This window comes from Agelaius tricolor, unplaced genomic scaffold, assembly GCF_023055355.1.
Source record: "Agelaius tricolor isolate 1412-34295 unplaced genomic scaffold, bAgeTri1.0.p SCAF_10, whole genome shotgun sequence".
Lineage (NCBI taxonomy): Eukaryota > Metazoa > Chordata > Aves > Passeriformes > Icteridae > Agelaius > Agelaius tricolor.
Window position 1 is genome coordinate 32,273,321 of NW_027269270.1, and position 19,285 is coordinate 32,292,605.

The following is a 19,285-nucleotide window of genomic DNA, read 5'->3' on the forward strand; positions in this document are numbered from 1 at the left end:
GTATAATTCAGAGACATGCCCAGGGATTTCACCGAGGGATAAAACAGGATGACTGGCAAAAGTCCTTCACTCAATAAAGAAGGGGAGGTGAATTCTTTACCTTAGAGAGCAGATTTTATTTGCTCCATCTCAGAGCATCACAAAGAACAGGAAGGAAGAAGGACTTGGGTTTGTCACTTTCAAAACTCTGGTGCTGGTTGCAAACCTGTCTATTTTTACAGGCAATGATGCATGCTGCTCCTTCCTTAAAGGACTAACAGTAGTTTTACATCTGCTGCAGGCAAAAAATTTTGATGAAATGTTGAATTCTCAATTCCAGTGGTATCCAATAAAACTTGAAGTTATGAGTCAATATATTAAATTAAAATGTAAGCATAATCATACACCTCTGCACATTAAGATATGCTTCTTCAGAAATATAAGACACTCAGCAATTAAGCATCCCCATTGCTTGAAATTAATTAATTAACTAATTAATTCCTTCCAATTAATATTTTCACACATATGTGGTAGCACTGCTGTTAGACTGGCACTTTCTTTTCTCCACAGTCATAGAGACCTATTCCTACCTCTCTCTTTTGTCATCTCAGCATTGTTTCAGACCTGCAAGGTGTTGCTGAGGACTCTGGTTATGAGTCTGTAAAGGACTTTATAAAATTATTATTTTAAGACAACAGACATGAGAGCTAAGCTCAAGGATCTGTTCACATATATTTTAAGAATGTTCCAGCTAGGATTTTTGTCAGTGTATTCTGTGTTTTGAATGGTCAAGCCTGTCATTTTTAGTATTCCTTGGGAAATAATTACTTTAACTCCGTTTATGGGTGTTATAGATATCATTACACTACAACTCATCTCTTTCTAAGAACTTCACAAAATTTTAATGTCTTTGAAGAGTACTAAAAAATATGGATGGTCCAGACTAATTGTTCTGTTATATTTTCCTGGAGATCAAGGCTAATGGAAGAGAAGGTAGGAATGCAAAGATATTTAAATCTCTTATCCATTCCTACTGCTGCTCTTCATTCTGCTCTTTCCATCCAAATGAATTACATACGGTAATTTTGGGTGTTATAATAAACAGATGGGCATCATAATAATGTATTTCAGTTAGGAAGAGGTACTTGAAAGAAATTGGTTTTGCAATACACATGATGTGAAACAATCAATAGTGCTTTAGTCTGACAAGCACTGTCAATATCCATTGTCACAGTTCAGAAAGTCATTAATGGATAGTTCTTCAAAAACCAATGCTTTCAACACATTGGAAGTGTTCAGATACACTGTACCTGGCAGGAATTAATCATAGGTAAACCCCTGAGATTATGTACAAATGCAGAGTAAATTAAGAGTGAAATAAAAGTCATTGGAAGGAATTTGAGACCGTGTTATAGGGAGTTACAAAGTCTTGCCAATAAAATATGGAGTTTAGGACATATTAGAAAATTTTACACTCTGAATCACCCAGGAAACATGGGTGATGTTTTTTCTGGGTGTGATGTTCTTTGCTCAGAACATCACACCCAGGAAAAAGGTTCTGCTAGAAATACATTGTCTAGATGCATTATTAAATTCACAGGAAATAATCTCATAAACATTTTTATCCTGTCCCTGAGGAGTCCAGAGCCTTGCTTACCTCTGTGAGTGGTCACCATACCAAAATCTTGGAGCAAGGCTTTTGTAGCTTCGCCCTGCAATTTGTTGGTCACTGCTTAATCCTGATTAAACTATAGTAAATTTATTCTCATTGCATCATGGTTACAATCCAGGATGTTAAAAATTAATTATTCATCTTTACATCTCAAAACTTTGTTTTCTGTGGAACTGTGTCACTGGGAGATGTTACATTCATTCTTGCTTTCCATGATTCTGTTATTTATATGCTATTATTAAGGCCAGATTTGAATAAGGACTTAGACAATTTTTACAAGCCAGAAAAGTACAGGTCAGTTTTTGATCAGTTTTTGCTTTTTGGTGGTGTTTTTTTGTTTGTTTGGTTTGGTTTTTTTCTCTGAGCATTTAACTTGTACTTATCCCCTCTAATTCAGCCAATGTTATTACATTGATAAGGGCCAAAGATGTGTTCTTTCTTTTAGTCCTAAAAATCTGTTTATAATATTTTATTTTTTGTACCCAATCTGAATGGCACTTCCCTATTGTGATTAGCTAGTTTGACTTCATACATCTTGAGAATTGAGGAAAAGATCTTGCCATTATTTCTTTTGTCCTTTTATACCTTTTCAACCTTGGAATAATGGAGGTCTAATAAAGTATCAAAAATAATCACAAATGCTTTTCTAGATCTAAGGATTTGACTTATTACCAGCCAAACATGAAAATCAGACAATATTCAGCTTACAATTTTGCTGATGAAGTGTCCTTGCACACACTTGCATTAGCAGAAAAAATTATTATTATTTCATACTTCAGTCCTTAAGAGTCTTATTTCTGCTTCTGTATAGAACTGACTTCTCCTTTTTTAAGTTGTTTGATATTTGCCAGCTCTCTTTCAGGTAGGATACTCCTGGCCAAATCCAGAACCTGAAATTTAAAAAGGAAAGTGTTAAAAAAGTATTTATTGTGCTTTTTGATTTTTATAACTATTGTGGGGGTTTTGTTTTGGTTGTTTTTGTTTGTCTTTTTTTAATATTTGGTATAGCACAGCCATTTTAATGTGGCGACATCGCGAAAAGAATTGTTTGGCAAGAGAAGGAATATTTTTAAGTGAGATCCCAACATGAATATTTCTGCCTAAGCTTGGTTTTGGAACATGCTATCTAAACCTTTAAGTTTCTGTGAGGCTTGGAGTTTTTTTCTGGTGACTCACATTTATTAGAATGTATTAGGTATTTAATAGAATAAAATGAGAAATTCATCAACTGTTGTTTTGAACTGTGTGCCATACAGCAAACTGTGGTACATGCAAAGATATCCATGACAATAATTATTCCTACCTCTAGATGTAGTTTTAACACCATAATTGCTGTTTCAGGTATAAAACTTCCAGCTGAGGTAATTGCCTTTCTGAAGAGAGGGATGTTCACTCTGCTATTCTGTCCTTCACAGGATGACCACATGTACTTCACTTGGAACACCTTGAATAGTTAAAGTGGACATAAAACACTTCAGAGCCCCCAGAATGGGAAAAGTGGCAGGCAAATGATGGACTTAAAGTATATTTTCCCTCCTGCATCATTTACACCACTTGGGGAAGCTTCAGGATGAAGCCAACCTAGTTGTGAATTGGTATGGACAGAGTGACACTGAGCAACAAAAGAGACCCCAAACTAAATACAACTCACTTCACTGTTTCAAAGTACCACTAAGATGCAGAATTAGAAACATCCATTTGTTGTTCTTTTTATAGCACAGCCAAGTGACTTGGAATTTTAGCTTGTCCCTGCCAAGGATTGCTCAATTTCGAACAAAAAGTCCTCTGCTATAATGTTAAAAAAGCACCAACCATCAATTGAATGCTAATCTTTATGTTCTATGATACATCTCTCCAGGAATGCTACCATTAAAAAATGTGAATTTCAGTTTTCATAAGTGATGGATTGTTGTACCAAACCATGTATTTTCCAGTAAAGTGTCCTTTTATTTGTCCTGTGTGATTACTAGTTTGTGGAAGTATGTGTGGGGTCATTTTAGTGCTGTGGGAAAATGGAACACTCTTCTGTTAAAATCAGTAGTGAAATCAGAAGCAAACTATGCTCCGATCATTGTAGGCATGTGTTTAAATATTGCTTTCCTTAATTGGCTATGTTCTATTTACTTAAAATGAACAATTTGGCAAGTTTTTCTCCCTTGACAACAGCAAAGCATAAACCATTTTATAAGTTTGGCTGTTAAAATCAGATTTGTAATGTAAACCACAATATTCCAGGGTTGTTGCTGTTGCTTAACCAGTTATTTTAACTTGCCATTGTTTTATAATTGTGCACCTTTAAATTTTCTGGTTTCTGTTTAAAACTAAAGCAAAATGGCTTGATTAAAAAAAAAAAGACTGATAATAATAAACATACCTTTAATTTTGCTCTCTTTTTGCTTGGATCCTCTGTCTGAAGATTGCTGCATTATAGGGGAAGTTCAGTCTGCATGGGGAGAGAAGGGAGCATGTCTGCAACTGCAGCTAAATTGTCTTTTTAGAGATTCTGTCAAAGGGACAATGGACCAGGCTCCTGCCAATGCACCTTGTGGAGAATATTGTATTTTGGTGGATTGATTGATTGATTAATTAGTTAATTGATTTTCAAGAGAAGGTGGGAGGCTGTTCTTTCCTTAGAAAGAAGAAGCCACCCCTCTCTGAGCTGGAGGCCTTTGCCAGGGGGGGCTGCACCATTCTGGCTGCCCCATCAAACTAGTCAGAAATGGGCACAGTGACAGAGCTCAGGACACTGAACAAGAGTTATTCAAGGGTGGCAAATCTCAGGTGATTTGTTAAAAATCTTTAAAAACCAGCTGGTTCAGGCAAAACTCTAGGAAAGTCTCCCCATGGCATCTCTGCTGCTTCTGGAACATGCTGAACTTCTCCTTACTATTTTGATAGCCATCACGGTGCCCTGTAAGCACCTCAGCAGAGAAAAAGTTAAATTTATGCCTTTGAAACCTCCTCCAGGGGATTTTCTGCAGCTGGATTCTATGTCTTTTTGACACAGAGCAGGAATAAATTGTGCTCAAATTGTTTCTCAGTTTGGTAAATGCTTAAATATAATAAAATATAATCATTAGGACGGGAATACTTTTCTTTCCAGAAATTAATGCGTCTTGCACACATTTCGTGGCACGCGGCCATGTTTTCTATAACTGCATTAAATATATATATAACGCTTAATCCATCTTGGCAAGAGACTCCAGTCCTTCTCTGGTGGTGTGACCATCCATCCTCTCCCATTGCTAGGAGTGCACAGCTAATAGTGCGTAGCACACTCAGAGCCTGGAGCTGGAGCTGAAAAATCACCCATGTGAAACTTGTGGGATCCGTGAACACTTCATGAGCAAACTGGTCGCCATCCAAATACTTATGGGCAATAAATAACCGAGCTCTGTGCGTAACCCACAGGGTGAACTCGTCGTGTTTATTCACAAAAGTATTCATCAGATGGTTTGTAGTGTCCAACCAGCCACGCTGCTGACCTACCGCATGACTGGGGTCTTACCAGGGTGGTTGTGGCCACGCTTTTCTCAGGACATCGCAGAAACCTACTGTTAATTTGGAAATATCATTTCACTAAAAATTTCTCTCTTGATTTCCTTCAGTTTTCAGGCTGAACTACAGTGCCTCTGACACAAATGACAGAAACCGAATTAAAAGCAGATTAAAGAAGTTCATCTCCCGAAGACCCTCCTTGAAAACATTGCAAGAAAAGGGACTTATTAAAGGTGTGTTCAGTCTTCTATTCTTCTTTTTGGTGTAAAAAATTTAAAAATCACAAATGAATATTTGACTCAGTACATTGGAGAAGCACTTCTTAAACACAGTTTTGTTGCTGTGTCTCATAACACAGTGGAGAACTATAAAGAAAAAAAGAATCAATGTATGGTTCATCTACCTCTGTGATATCTGACTGCTCCTGCAGTTTTTCTGCTTGGTGTGCAAGTGGTAGAAGCCCCTCAATTTAACACCATGGACAATGCAAATCAAGATGCTGCACTACTCCATGTCTTTTTAAGAAAAGAATATCAATACAGTTTTATGTTTTAGAACCCAAAATAGGACGCTCAGATGCTGTGCTGACTAATTTGTTGAAAGACTTTCTGCTGTCTTCTCTCATTATTTTTCTATCTCACCAACAAAATCCATTTTTAACAATTTGAAATACATGTCAATGGATAAGAAATGCTTTGAATCTGTGGGGTTTTTTTCCTGTTCCAATTTCTTGCAAAGCTGGTCAGCCATCACTTTCACATATTCTTAAAAAATTGTTTCTTTGATAAAATGTGTTTGTTAGTTTATCCAAGAAGTGTTTCACTGAGAAGCTGGTAGTTAACTTGAAGGCAGTAGCATTCTGACCACTAACATCCAAGGAAAGCTGTGTTTTTAAATATTGTCTGGAATAACGCTTGAAAAATTTACGCACTCACAAATTATTATGTGTGAAACCCACAACTGTACATGCAAATTGACTAGAAAGAGGCATTTTGCCAGCCACCCCTGTCAATCTCTGGAGTGTGAGTTTTCCAGTGGTGTGTCAAAAATGGCAAGGGGTGTTCCTTGTGTGTATTAAACTTGTCTGTCCTGAGCCAAGAGATTGACCCCAGCCAGAATAAGCTAAAGCAGCTACAAGAGTTCAACACCAGCTGGGCCCATGTCTGGAGAGAAGAAGATTTGATGAATTAAGCTCTTATGTTTTAGATATGTACAGAGATGCTCAGTGCAGTGTTGTTTACTGTAAGGAAATCTTCATTATATGAAACCACAATGTGCCTCAGTTTTGGGGTTCTGCTTCCAGCCGACACAGGAACTTTGAAAAAATGTCATTTATATGTCAATATGTGTGTGTGAGTTGTGCACACCTGCACACCAAGCTTTCAGGATCTGTCCTTATACATTTGTAGTAACTGATTTCAAGACTTCAGTTGGTTTTGCCTTTTTGAAGTACTTTGTGAGCTGAGGGTGGGATCTGAATACATCATGTTAGTTTGTTTCAGTTATTACAGTAAAAGAGGAGTAATTTATAGTGTTTTAATTTCTGGATTTAAGGGTTGGGTTTTTGGTTTTTTTTTTACTTAATAAAGTGTGGCTGATGAATCTCCTGCAGTGTTGCATAGGCATCAGATGTGATCCCTGCTAACAGATACAGATTCGTTAGCATAACTGAAATCCACCCTCTAATGTATCTCTCTAGGAAAGCCAGATGAATTTGGGTTTGGCTAGAGTTGCATTAAACTCTTGATTCATAAACATAACTTGGTTCTACCTGGGATACTTTTCCATGGATAACAGAGGTGCTGTTGATTGGTGGCACAGTAACTCAGAATCCGTAGCCAGTGCAGTTTTATTGCCAAACTAATGTTGCCATGAAGAAAACACATTAGTTATCTACCATGAAGTTTCATTAGGATTAGGTTTTGGCCATGCAAATGAGGCAGGGTTCGTTAGCATGGCTTAATTCCAATCTACAGTAAGTCTATGTGAAATGCTCATTTGATAAGGTTCCTTCATTGTCTTCACCACAGTTTATCCCCTTAATCTGTTAAAATGTTATGAAAATGCAGTTGCGGTGCTTATGCAGAGACCACTTTTAAATGTTAATTTTTAGTCTCGTATTAGAATATTTTTAAATCACAAAATTCAACCACCCAGATTACCAATGGAAAGCTTGCCAAATTTTTGTATTATAAGATGCATCTATTTATTTTTCTAAAGGTGACTTAAATGGTTGCAGAAACCCCTCAGAACTATTTATTTGCTTGATTCTTAAGGGAAAAAAATGTTAACCAATTTTTACAAGAAAAATTCCTCCAGCTCTCAGAACATGCCTACGACCTTTTATTCCATAGGGAAATACTTCTGTCAGAATTGTAAATCCCTTAAAATAGGGGCTTGTAATAAAAGTGTGTATAAAGCCTTGCAGGACATCTTGGTACCAAATTCCTGACAAAGAGCTGTTCTGTGTGCTGGTGAAGAATTGATATAAATATCTGTGAAGCGTGTGGTGTTAATTACTCCAATGCAGTGGCACTGTAGGTGCTGTGAAAACCTTCACTTTTCATCAAGTGCTATTCATATTTGCCAGGGGCACTATAAAGCTCTCAAATCTATATTGATTTTTTACATTGTATGTCACACTGGAACCAAAACTCCAATAAATTTAACACGTAAATTATAGTCATGAGTAAATACATTTTAAGGTGGTAAGTTCACTTAAACATAGTCCTGTGCTCAGTGAGTCACTGATGCGTGCACACTTGGCCAGGAGACTCCACACATTTCTCCACATTAACCAAATTTGGGAATACAGGCTTCAAAATTAAATAGCAGTTTGATCTCCTGGGGTACTTTGTTCTGCCAACACTGTTATCAGGAAATCTAGAAATTATGTGATTGTCATTTAACTCTTACCCAAACTTTGCTTGTGTAGAGTGTAGCAGATATCTATGTAGAAAGTAAAGTAGGGAGTTAAATGAAAATAGTAAGGAGGATGACAGTCAGGGCAGGGAATGTAGAAGACCGATGGTTAAACGTTAGCTACATGTTGATCTGAAAATGAAGATGCACCGACACTTTGCATGACAAAAAAGTTATTTTTGTTATCATTGTCCCATTTGCTTTCTAGTCCTGTGCAGAAAAGAAGCCAGGATGGGAACAGCACGTTGGCTCCATTCATTGCAATGGGCTGATGACTGGGGCTCTTCATGCTCCAGCCAGAGCCCTAATGAAGATCATCTGTCCTTGTTCCATTTCACTCATGCTTACACAAAATATCCTTGGTCTCGAAGCTTTTTGAAGCATTTCTGAGATGATGTGCAATGCAGGGACGTTGTGGAATGTGCTTGTGTCTCTAAGCACAATTCTGTTCTTAGATGTACACGTGCACACAACCTAGAAATAGTAAATAAGAGGCATGTCCCATGTCTGCCATTTGAGCAGTGTTATTTTGAGAATAACTGTCTAAATTTATATGCTAGGGCAGGGGTCCTTGGTTCCTCGGCATTGAAATATTCTCAGAATTTACAGAATCTGCACTAATATGCTAGAAAAATAATATATAAATCTTCTCTTTTAAAACGACTTTATAGTCTATAATTGAACTTTGATCTTTATGTTTGAGCTTTGTCATGATTTAGTATTACCCAGAATGAATTGCCAACCTCCAACTTGATGTTGGCCTCCTAGCATCCTGATTTCTGAGACTTCCTAGACCAACAAAGGAAAAGAAACTTCTGTGAAACTGTGATTTTAAAGCTATGATGGTTGTGTTGGTAATACACTATCACAAAATACACTCTCAGCAAAGAGTAAAAAAACATGAGCAGCAACCTCATATAAATGACACTGTGGGAAATGAGGAAAATGAAGCTATGCAGCTGGCAAGGAATTTATTTAGGTTCCTTTTCTTCTAGGGTGGATCTTTCTTTCCCAAAAGCTAGACACCGAAAGAACTCCATTGAATGTATTTCATAAGCTAAGGCAAAAACCAAAACAGCATAAATTTTGGAACGGTTACAACTATTTCAAGATGAAAATAAAAGCCACTCAATTGCTAGTGAAAGGAACTAGCTGTGATTTGGCTTGATAGCCTATAGAGCAGGGCTCAGCATATGTTGGTGGTTGTGCAGATCACAGCACAGAGATCACCAACCATTGCATTTCCAGGCAAGGGAAAATGTCTCTATTCTATCATATGTTTCACTGGACCTTGGAGGAGTTCACTGTAATGAGCAGAATGTTCATGAGAAGTCCAAAAGGGCAGATTAAGGCCCATCTTTTGTGTGTTCTGTAATTCTTGCAGATTATGAAGGAATTTTGCAAGTGTTCTGGTGCACATCAGAGCTTAGGGAAAGTTGGGAAATGTTTCCTTTGACTTGCAGGGACAATGGGTCACAAGGGTATTTCTTTCTTTGATATGGACATTTGGAAGCAATTTTCCTAAACCTTGTGGATGGCCAGACACTGAACAAAGTGATTTGTTCCTTTGACATGATGTTAAAAAATGATTCAGAGAATTTTTAAATATCTCATGTTGGGAGAAGTGTTTTGAGTAGTACAGCAGACACCCTCTCTTGGAATTCAAATAAGCTCTTGTCCCCAGTAAAACACCAGAATTTCTTAAGAGAGACCTGTGTCTGTGGTACTATTTTCCCTTTTTCTGAGAATGTGCAACAAATCTGGCAGCTCATATGCCACTTAATAGTAACTGTTCACAAATGTAATTTTTTTTTTTTTAATTGATGACCACCACGGATCAACGGTATATAGTAAATCTCCACATTAAAAGGACTGGCAAGATTCCCAGCTTGCATAAATCAGGGGAGCTCCGTTGACAATCTCGCCGACTTCAGTCAGCTGAGGACCTGCCCCACGTATTGTAAAAGTGTCATGGCATTATTTGGAGCCCCAGTCTGGAATCAGCATCACTTTAATGTCTGACTTAATGTGTCTGACTACAGATAGAGCAGCTAGAAGAAGTCACCTTTAAGAATATGGCTCCAAATGCATGACTTCCCTCTGCAAAAGTTGACAGCTCTGGTGCCTACTGTCCTATTCCTCTCCTTGTACATTCATCTCTGATTTTCTCTTTTCATTCTCCTTCCCTCTCCCGACATTCAAGCAGATACAAAGAAAACAAACTATTTGGATGTTGGTACAAAGCTATGTTAGTCCAGCAGCTCAAATCCAGATGTTGCACAGTTAATTCTGTTCTGAAAGGCACAGGATTACATAGATATAACTCACATTTCTAAAAACTTGGGAATTGTACCATTATACCATCTCCTCTCATGCCAGAATTTAAGCTTCTTCCTGAGACTGCAAGTGTTGGACATGCCCTTCCCTGTTTTTTTAATAAAAAACACTGAAGTATGAGTTTCTTCCAAGTGTGGCCACATCTCATCCATGTACACCCAAAACAGTTAAACAATGACATTCTCAGTGAGGATGTGGCTTTAGTGATTTTGTTTTAATTGTTTCTTTTCCAGAAGAATTGTCTCCCATAGTCGAGATTTCTGCAGCCCTGGGTTAGCGGCTTTGCTGCAGCTGGAAAGAGCTACTCAAAAGAAAAAAAAATAAGTAGCCCTGTCAAGCTCAGGGAAAACTTGAAGCTCCCCAGAATGAGCAATTCATTGCAGCCATAATCATCATTTTATATTATACAACTTGTGAATGTCCATTCCCTTCTCTTCTGGTGTCTGGTTTTATATCCCTGTGTGAAGCTGTCGCACACCCCACCATCTCCAGCAGAATTCTTAACGTGCAGATAGCAGGGATGTGTAATGTAAACCATACCACCAAACATATTATGAATATATTGCTCTTCTTAAAAATGCTTGTTGGTTTTTCATACTACAATATTGACTAACTGTCGGTGTTTGATGTATGGTTTACCAGCCTGATGTAGACTTATGGTTAGAGCTTAACTTGTTAGTTCTGCTTTTGCAGCCAATTCAGAATAACTACAGATGCCCCAAGATATTAAAATTGACTGCTCAAATGGACTCAGTGTGGGAGTTTCATTGGTTTTAAATTGATAACAGCTGAAAGAGTGAATGATTAAAGCTGTATATGGGCATAGTATGCAGCTCCTTTGTACGAGCCCTTGTGAACAGAATCCACTGCATGGGAATTGCCTTTGTTCTAATAAAAGATATTTCTGAACAATTGTTAGTTTAAATTTTTAAATGATGAAACAAGAGCATTTCAGGAGCCTATAGAGGAAATAATTCCTGAGAAACTGGAATAACTCTGAGAAGATAAAGTGGATTTGTATTCAGAGGGGAGCATTTAAAGTTAAGTAGCATTCCATAAGGTGGTAATTGTGTCTATTTCCCAGGCATTTGAGTTAAATAAGCTGGATAGGAAACATAAACTGTCATAACAGGAGGTTAGGAGTGTTGTGTACATCTCTTTTTTTCAAGTCATAAAAGATGAGGTTTTGGAGGACCTTATCACAAATAAATCAAACAAAGGGGGTTTTTGCTTTCCTTATCCCTTTGGGAGCAGTTCTTTTATTTTTTTGAAAAAATGTTCTTGAGAGCTTTCCCTTAAACTGGTTTTAAAATATGTATACCTCTATACTTATAAAAGAATAAGAAAAAAAATTTTAATTTTAGTTACATACAAATCTTGCCTATAAAAGTGAGCAATTCACCATTCCTTGTGTGTTGAAATATGCACAAACAAATCTTAGCAGAGTTTTCCTCAAGTATCCCTGTGACCTCCACAAGTGTAAATATGGCAGTGGAACTGCTGCCATTCCCAAGTTTATGTGCAGGAACAGATCCAGCAAAAAATCAATTGATTAGAGAGAATCACAGAATTTGTGGTCCAGGAGTACTCAGAATTGAGATTATTTGGATGACTCATGGGATCGTGTACTTGTAAATACTCATGAATTTCTAGAAGGGGGAAAAAACCCTCCAAAGCAGTTGTGTGCTGTTGTTTTACCATAGTCAATTTTGATGCCCAGGGAGCATTAATGCTATTTTGCTGCCCTTCCATCCAAGATAAAAATCCTGAGTGCCTGTGTTCTAAAGAAGAGGTGATTTAAAACTTAACTGTGGGGTAAAAAATGTGACTGTGTCCATACAGGGAAAAGTATAAAAAAATGAGGTTAAGTATTTTGCTGAATATATAGAATCTGAACCAAGAAATGAAGTAACAGACTAGGTGAGAATTGTAAAAGTCTTTTCAGCCTGTTCAAAATTTCCTCCCAGGAATATCAAAAACTTTGTGTTCATGTTGGAGATTGAAAGAGTAACTGTGAAATAATCCTAGAAGTTGATTATAAAGTGGTTATAACACAGAAGAGAAACTGCTGAACAGCAACACACTAATATCATTTCAGTTCCTCGTGTGTTGCCATCTAAACACAGTGAAGTTCTTTGCCTGTTTTGCTTCTGAAATTGTTTACAAGTGTCTTTGTCCACCAAATAAGACATGTTTTTACTTCTTTTTTAACATAATTTACATTGGAGACCATTCCATATTATGCAAAGAATTTGACAGGTCTTTGCTAAAATTTTAAAAAACAATTAAGATGTCAAAAGAGGAAGTGCTAGTACATTTTAATCATAAATCTCTGTATGTATAATTACCACTGAAGGCAGCTATAAATGTTTTATGAAGAAAATGTAACCAGACTGTGCTTTGTCAGAAACATAACCCCAAAACATGTAACAGACTGTTCGCTAATGCTTAACGCCACACATGCACACAACCTTCCTCAGAGCAGTGCTGTGAACCCAGTCCTCCATCCCTTCTGCAGCCCAAACTCCAACTAACTTCAATTCAAGCTCTGATGTACTCTCCCAGAATGCAGATCGCACACTTTGGGAGGTGCTGGTATAAACTGCCCTGGTGCATCTCGAGGAGTCCAAAGCGACCCCTGCCCCGCACCCTGGTTCCGTCACTGTGCTCCCTGCTCTGGGTGTCAGGAAAGAAAAGGCAATTGAGTCACTCTTGAAATCTGAGCTGAGTATGAAATAGTGATGATTAATGAAAATGAAGCTTATTGCAGCACAGATTTTTTTTTTTTTAATGGAGTTTTGCTTGTTAGTGAGGATAAGTTGGTTTTAGAGCAAAGAGCACTCCAGTTGGTTATGGTCCAGTATGGTGGCACTGGCCACGGAGGAAACATCCAATTCCATGGGAGATGCTGGGTTTTCTGTGCAAAGTCCAGACTGGTGCTATCACCTTTCAGCTATCTATATAATAATTTCCAAAGCCTCCACACCAATTTACAAACCGTAGTGCTCTGTTGAAATGCTATATGGAGACTGTCTCTTTGGATAAATGATGACAGTACACTCCTATTGTTTCAGCATTTAACTGGCTCCTATTGAATAGTTCCTCTCATCTGTTTGATTCATTCTGATTTTAGCTGACAACGTCCCTGTTACTGATTGCTCTTTTCATAATCTCTCAAACACACAGAGTGGAAATGAGGTGGAGGAAGCTAATTAGTAATCTGACGGATTGAACCTGCTAATACAAATATGTTTCAAGATCAACAGTCAAAGTTGGTCAAAACTTTGAAATCCCAAAAACTAAAAGTTGGCATTATCTAGTTAAAGGATTGCTTGTGAAGGAAGTGAGACTAATCATTAGTTAAACATGGTGTAAGGTGAAATACTCATCAAAAGACATCTAGTATCTTCTGTTTTTCTGAGCAGGCAATTCGATCAGTAAAGAAAAAGATTTTGTGAAGTTGAGATGAAATTGTACTGAGTCCTGATGATGCAAAGTTATGAAGTCCTTGCCCTCATACAGTGCTCCAAGAAAGAGTAAAACTTCCAAATGCATGGAAGGGACAGGTCACCCAACCAGATGAGTTTCTAGGTTGGACCAAATGCATCATGTAGAAATTTGTATTCAATGAGTTAGGGAGCTGTAGCTCTGGAACTGCCTGCGCATTTTCTATGGCAGGTCCAACCAAACTCTGGAGACCTCCAAGCCTTAGAAAAGTCAAAATTAAGGTGCAAGTGGCAATTGAAATTGAATCCAGAGGGAAGCATCAAGCACTATGAGCAGCAGACGTGGAGGGATTTGGTTCTGGGGCAAAAGTTAATGACTACTAGGACTTAAAAAGAATTTGGTTCCAGTTTTGTCTATGAATCTTCAATATCTGAGTTTTAAATTAATAGGCAAGCTGAGAGGACAGAAAAATCTCACCAATAATAATATGCCTTAATGTATTTTCCTCTTGTCTTCCAAATGTAGATCAAATTTTTGGCTCCTATTTGCACTCGGTTTGTGAGCATGAGAAATCTACAGTTCCCCAGTTTGTAAGACTCTGCATAGAAGCAGTTGAAAAAAGAGGTGAGTACCTTATTATTTGATACTTTTTTTTTCTCTAACTCTAATCAAAACTTTAACCTTGTAACTCTGCTTGGATTGCCCAGGTAGGCAGACAGTACACTCTATAATATAGTTATGAATGGAACTGTATCACATTCTGTGTATCTTCATTTGCTTTATATGATAAGACATTAATAGAACTCATTCATGCTGATTGTTCGGGGGTTTTTTTTTGACATGTTGTTGGTTTAGTCTTTCTCTGGCTAAGCAAATGTTAGCCATCAATAAAATGTCAGTAATTTCATACTAAAGTCCCTGGTGAATGTAAGGCCAATACTTTTTCCTAAGTCTTGAATTGTATTTAACCAAAATAAATGTTATTCTAGCATGGCCATATTTTTTTTCTTAATGAGTGCAGGTGTCTAATTTTTACAGTTATTTTAAAAGTCATGATATTGCAAAAATACCGAAATGAGTATCCATCCTCATTAAAAGTTTTGATTAATAAGAAGGATTTTCATAGTGTAAAAAAGATGTACTTAACACTATTGCCTGCCTTCCTTTCTGCAGTGTGTATCTTCTCTCACTGAAGGTCATTTTCTTTGGAAGGTGCATGCGGTAGATGCAGAATCTTAAAATGTATTGTATAAAAATGTGAGGCTTCATCACCATCTGTTACAAGTTTACAACTTGTTCCAGGGATCTGGGGAAACATATATCTTGCAAAAGATAGAAAATTTATTTTCAGAATAAGGCTGGGTGAACCCATTGTCACTGCCATATACTGGAGTCTCAGAACAAGAGAATCCATGAAAAATAAAAAGATACTTAGAGCGTTACCCACAAAGGCAAAAGCTATTTTAATTCTGCCATTGCTACCTGGTTTTATAGTGAAAGGTGCAATAAAACTACCCTGAGTTTCAAACTCAGGGAAATTCATGCTTTAATTATACATCAAAGAGAGCACTGGGATATTATTATTCCCAGAATGATTGGCAGGAAGTCAGAGACTGAAACAAACTGGAGATCGTTCAGCAGGGGGAGATAGTAGCATTGGGTTTTTGTGGAGGAAGGCTGGAGGCTGGATAAAAAAAGGGGAAAAATGTGTGAAGTGCCTATTAATAGAGGAGGAATTGTGAGGTGAAATTCAGAACATGAAAAGGAAAGGCAGAGATTAGATTGCAAAAATGCCACTCCATGCAGAACATGTCTAACAAACTGCTTGGTTACAACCTCAGCACAAGTTCTCTCAAGAATGTGCTGGATATTTCATAGATGTTTTGGAGTATCTGACCACTCACTCCTCCAAGTAGAAGTGAGGCCAGAGGTCTCTGCACTGCTGAACTGTAATAGAAAAATTCAAGGAATGTAATTAGATGTTTACTGTCTGAGATTATCCAAAAAATGTTCATATTAGAAACTGGATGTATCACTGTTCCTTCAAAGGCGGCCATCCTTCTGAGTACTGCACTATAGCTCTTGTGTTTCCTTCAAGCTTGCTGTGACTTAGAGAAGCTCACCCCTTTTGGTTAGCCTAACATGTAAATAAAAGCTAATCACATGGCATGAGATAAAAATTTCATGTTATCGCTATATTTATGAGTTTATATTTGATATGCAGGTTTTTTTTTCTATTATCGTTTTCTTGGATTAAGATGCTTCCATTTACTCACATTCTATTTACTCAAAGTGTTGTTTTTACTGAGTTCTGGCATAAACTATCTCAGGACAGCCGTAATTTATGTGAAGCTAAGTCCAATGTTTATGCAAGCTTCTGATGACATTTTGTGCCGGGGTTGGTATTAGGAAGCAGTGTGTGGAGGTGCCAAGTCTCCCGGCATGGCTGAGACTCAACAGATCTGAAACCCTCCTCTTAATGGCCAGATATGCCTCCAGCCAAGACACTCAACTGCAGAGTCATGGGAAATACTTATGTACCAATTATGGGAAAGGCACATTTAATGAAAACTGTATGTTTACTTTCATAGTCTTAGTAAGATGGCCTAGATACTCGGTACAGCTGGCATATTGGCTGTGGTAGAAAAGCTCTCTTTTCCTATTTAGAGAATATATCATCCACATACTGTAACTGTACCAAAAATGTTACGTGCGTGCTTCGCTTCAGATAAAGCATTATTAGGAGAAAAGACCTTAGGAGACCATCCCTAAATGTTACTTTCAAACCATTTGGGCTCCACTGAATGGTTGTGTTCTTAGCTATCAGCTCATGGATTTAGTTTTTATCCACCTACTGGTTTTCTAGTTGCTTTTCTGAATTTTAAAGCAAAATCACTGTGCACAGAAAGTCTAGCAATGATCTGAATAAATGATATTAATTAGTACACATTCCTGTGTAGATGAGGTTACACACAATAGCCAAATGTAGCAATATTCTCCCACAGATTAAAAATGTACAGGTTGTCATTAACCATTGGCAAGATTTCCTGTTTAGTTACACTATTTTAAAATTAATCTCAAAAGGATGTTCATTCTGAATATATTCTGCTCTAACTTAAATCAAAGTTTGATCATTTGTCCCCTAGTTTGCTTCTTTACCATTTCAGAACAGGGGTGCTTTCTAAGATCTGATCTAAAAAATCTCACACCATAATGCATATTTATCTATCCAACAAGGATTCATTTGTGAATGTGACAAAAATGGAATGAATTCCACTTTTTCAGCCTCTTTTTGTATTTTTAGTTATTGAAGTAGAACTGTGAAGCAGAAGGTCTTTCTCCATTTTCTCAGCCATCTTGCAGAGCTGGTAGTGGAATTTAATAAAAAGAGGCAATAAAACTGTGCCCATTCTTGGATACTTGCAAGGAAATTGTCATATTTAATTTTTTTTCAAGGAAGCTCAGTTTTTCTCTTCATTCTTCCTGTACTTATGAATTACTTATAATAATTACTGAATTATTCATTCATAATTTTTGATGAACTTCTAGTCCTGATTATTGAGCTATCCAGACCACTGCCTCTAAAGTCAAAACTATCTTGGGAAAATGTATTGTACCCTTAGTATGTAATGTAATATCCTAAATAGAAAAACCTCCATGTCTGTGGTGTGATCTGGTGAGGATAAGAGAATAATTCTATACCATGCAGCAACCAGATTGAAGGAATACATGGGCTACTCAAAGATGTCCAGCATTTCTTCATTTTCTGTCTTCTCAGGGACTTCAGGGTAAAGTTTTTGATGGAACAGCACATTCTGTGGGTTTTTTCTGTTTCTTCTTTTACTTTGCCATCCACACCTACCTTGGATGGACCTCAGGCTTTTCTGGGGCTATCTATCGACCTGGCCTTTTCAATCTGTACTCCTGTTTCTCAATCTGTTCTTCAATCTGCTTCTTTCTTCTCCCTGGGAAGTGTCTGACAGGTAGCACCAGCCCGGAGCTGAGCAGTGCAGGGAGGAGAGCCTGGGACAATCCTCCCAGAGCACTGTAACTCACACACTGCTCACTTCTGCCAAGGGTGGGGCCCATTGCAAGACTTTTTGGTGTTTCTAGGCCAGATATCATTTCCAGTCAATTCTGGAGTCGCCTATTTGTTTTGTTATCCATGACCCTTTAGAAGTCCTGGCTTCTTTTTTTTTTTCTTTTTAAAAAAAAAATTGTGAAAGGCATGAGTAGAACGCATTAAAAAAATAAAAATATCAGTCTGTGCTGTACCTCAACAGCATGCCATCCAATACTTCTCGTAGTAGTGTTTTATCGTGTGAAAACAGTCTGATACTAAACTCTTTTCCAGGGAAGATCATTTGTCTGTGTGTCTAATGACAGAGTAAATGAACACCCCTAGCAGTCTGCATCCTAAACCTACCCAGGGTATCCAGTGTGGCTTGGGTTTTGTAAAGAAATACAGTCCTAATGCTCGAGGGAAATATAATTTAACTTTCATCTCTCTTTTGAAACATCCTTCATTTTCTCCCTCCATTCCCAAATCCAAGTTAGGGTTCTCAAATCAGCCTAAATGACTTGAAAAACGACACTGCAGGCAGCAAAGCTGGTGATTACAGGTACTGTTTCCATGCTGAGCTGGACGTTGCAGATATTGTTTTCTGTTGCTTTTCTTGGAGCACAGGATGCTCTGACAGGAATGATACACAAAATTACATATTTGATTCAATGCCTAAAAGCCACCCTGGGATCCATAACCTTGCTTAAAGATTTAAGAAAGACCTTTAGTCCACTTCTGAGAAGGTTCTTAGCTTAGAAAACTTTATCTTTCAACTTTACTTCTTAGCAGCTGTTATGTTTTTTTGCAGTCGTTTGTTTGACAGGATCCAGTTATAGGTTCCGATGTCTGTTTAAAGAAACAGGGAGGTTGTTGGCTTTAAAATTCCCTTACTGCTTGTGTGTTCAACATTTTCCCAGGCTTTTCTACATAGTTTGCCAAGTAAAGGGACTGACCTTTTGTAGCAAACACTTTTTCATTTCTAAATGCTCACTTTGATTTTTGTCCCATTTTATGCTCATTCCAAACTGTTTACAACCCACTAAAAATGACTGTGAATTATATGTTTGTGTAATGGATTCCTTTTGTGGTCGGAGTGGAATGTTTACTTTGAACAATTAGTTATCTTTGGGCAGATTATAGTGACCTGAAAAAAGAATGGCTAAAATTATTATAGTACCTTAACTATTTCCTTTTATTATCTTCTCTGTGTGTCCAGTGTATTATTTACTGGGTTTCATTGCACTGAGACCCAGGGAACAAATCATGTTAAATAAGAGCAGTGACAAAAACCCCTCTGAGTGTGGGGCTCTTGGCTTGGGGGGCGATCTGGGGTAGCACCAGTGAGACTTCAGAGGGCACCATTAGGC

At 37.6% G+C, this 19,285-nt stretch overlaps 1 protein-coding gene across 1 annotated transcript in view; it reads left to right on the forward strand.

Annotated features, from left to right (window-relative positions):
- ARHGAP15 (Rho GTPase activating protein 15) overlaps window positions 1-19,285 on the forward strand; it is a 321,093-nt gene that overhangs the window by 181,845 nt on the left and 119,963 nt on the right. The window contains exons 9-10 of the mRNA XM_071435464.1: window positions 5,260-5,382; window positions 14,381-14,479. Of these exons, the coding sequence (XP_071291565.1) occupies window positions 5,260-5,382; window positions 14,381-14,479 (222 nt within the window). The remainder of the gene's footprint in view (window positions 1-5,259; window positions 5,383-14,380; window positions 14,480-19,285) is intronic.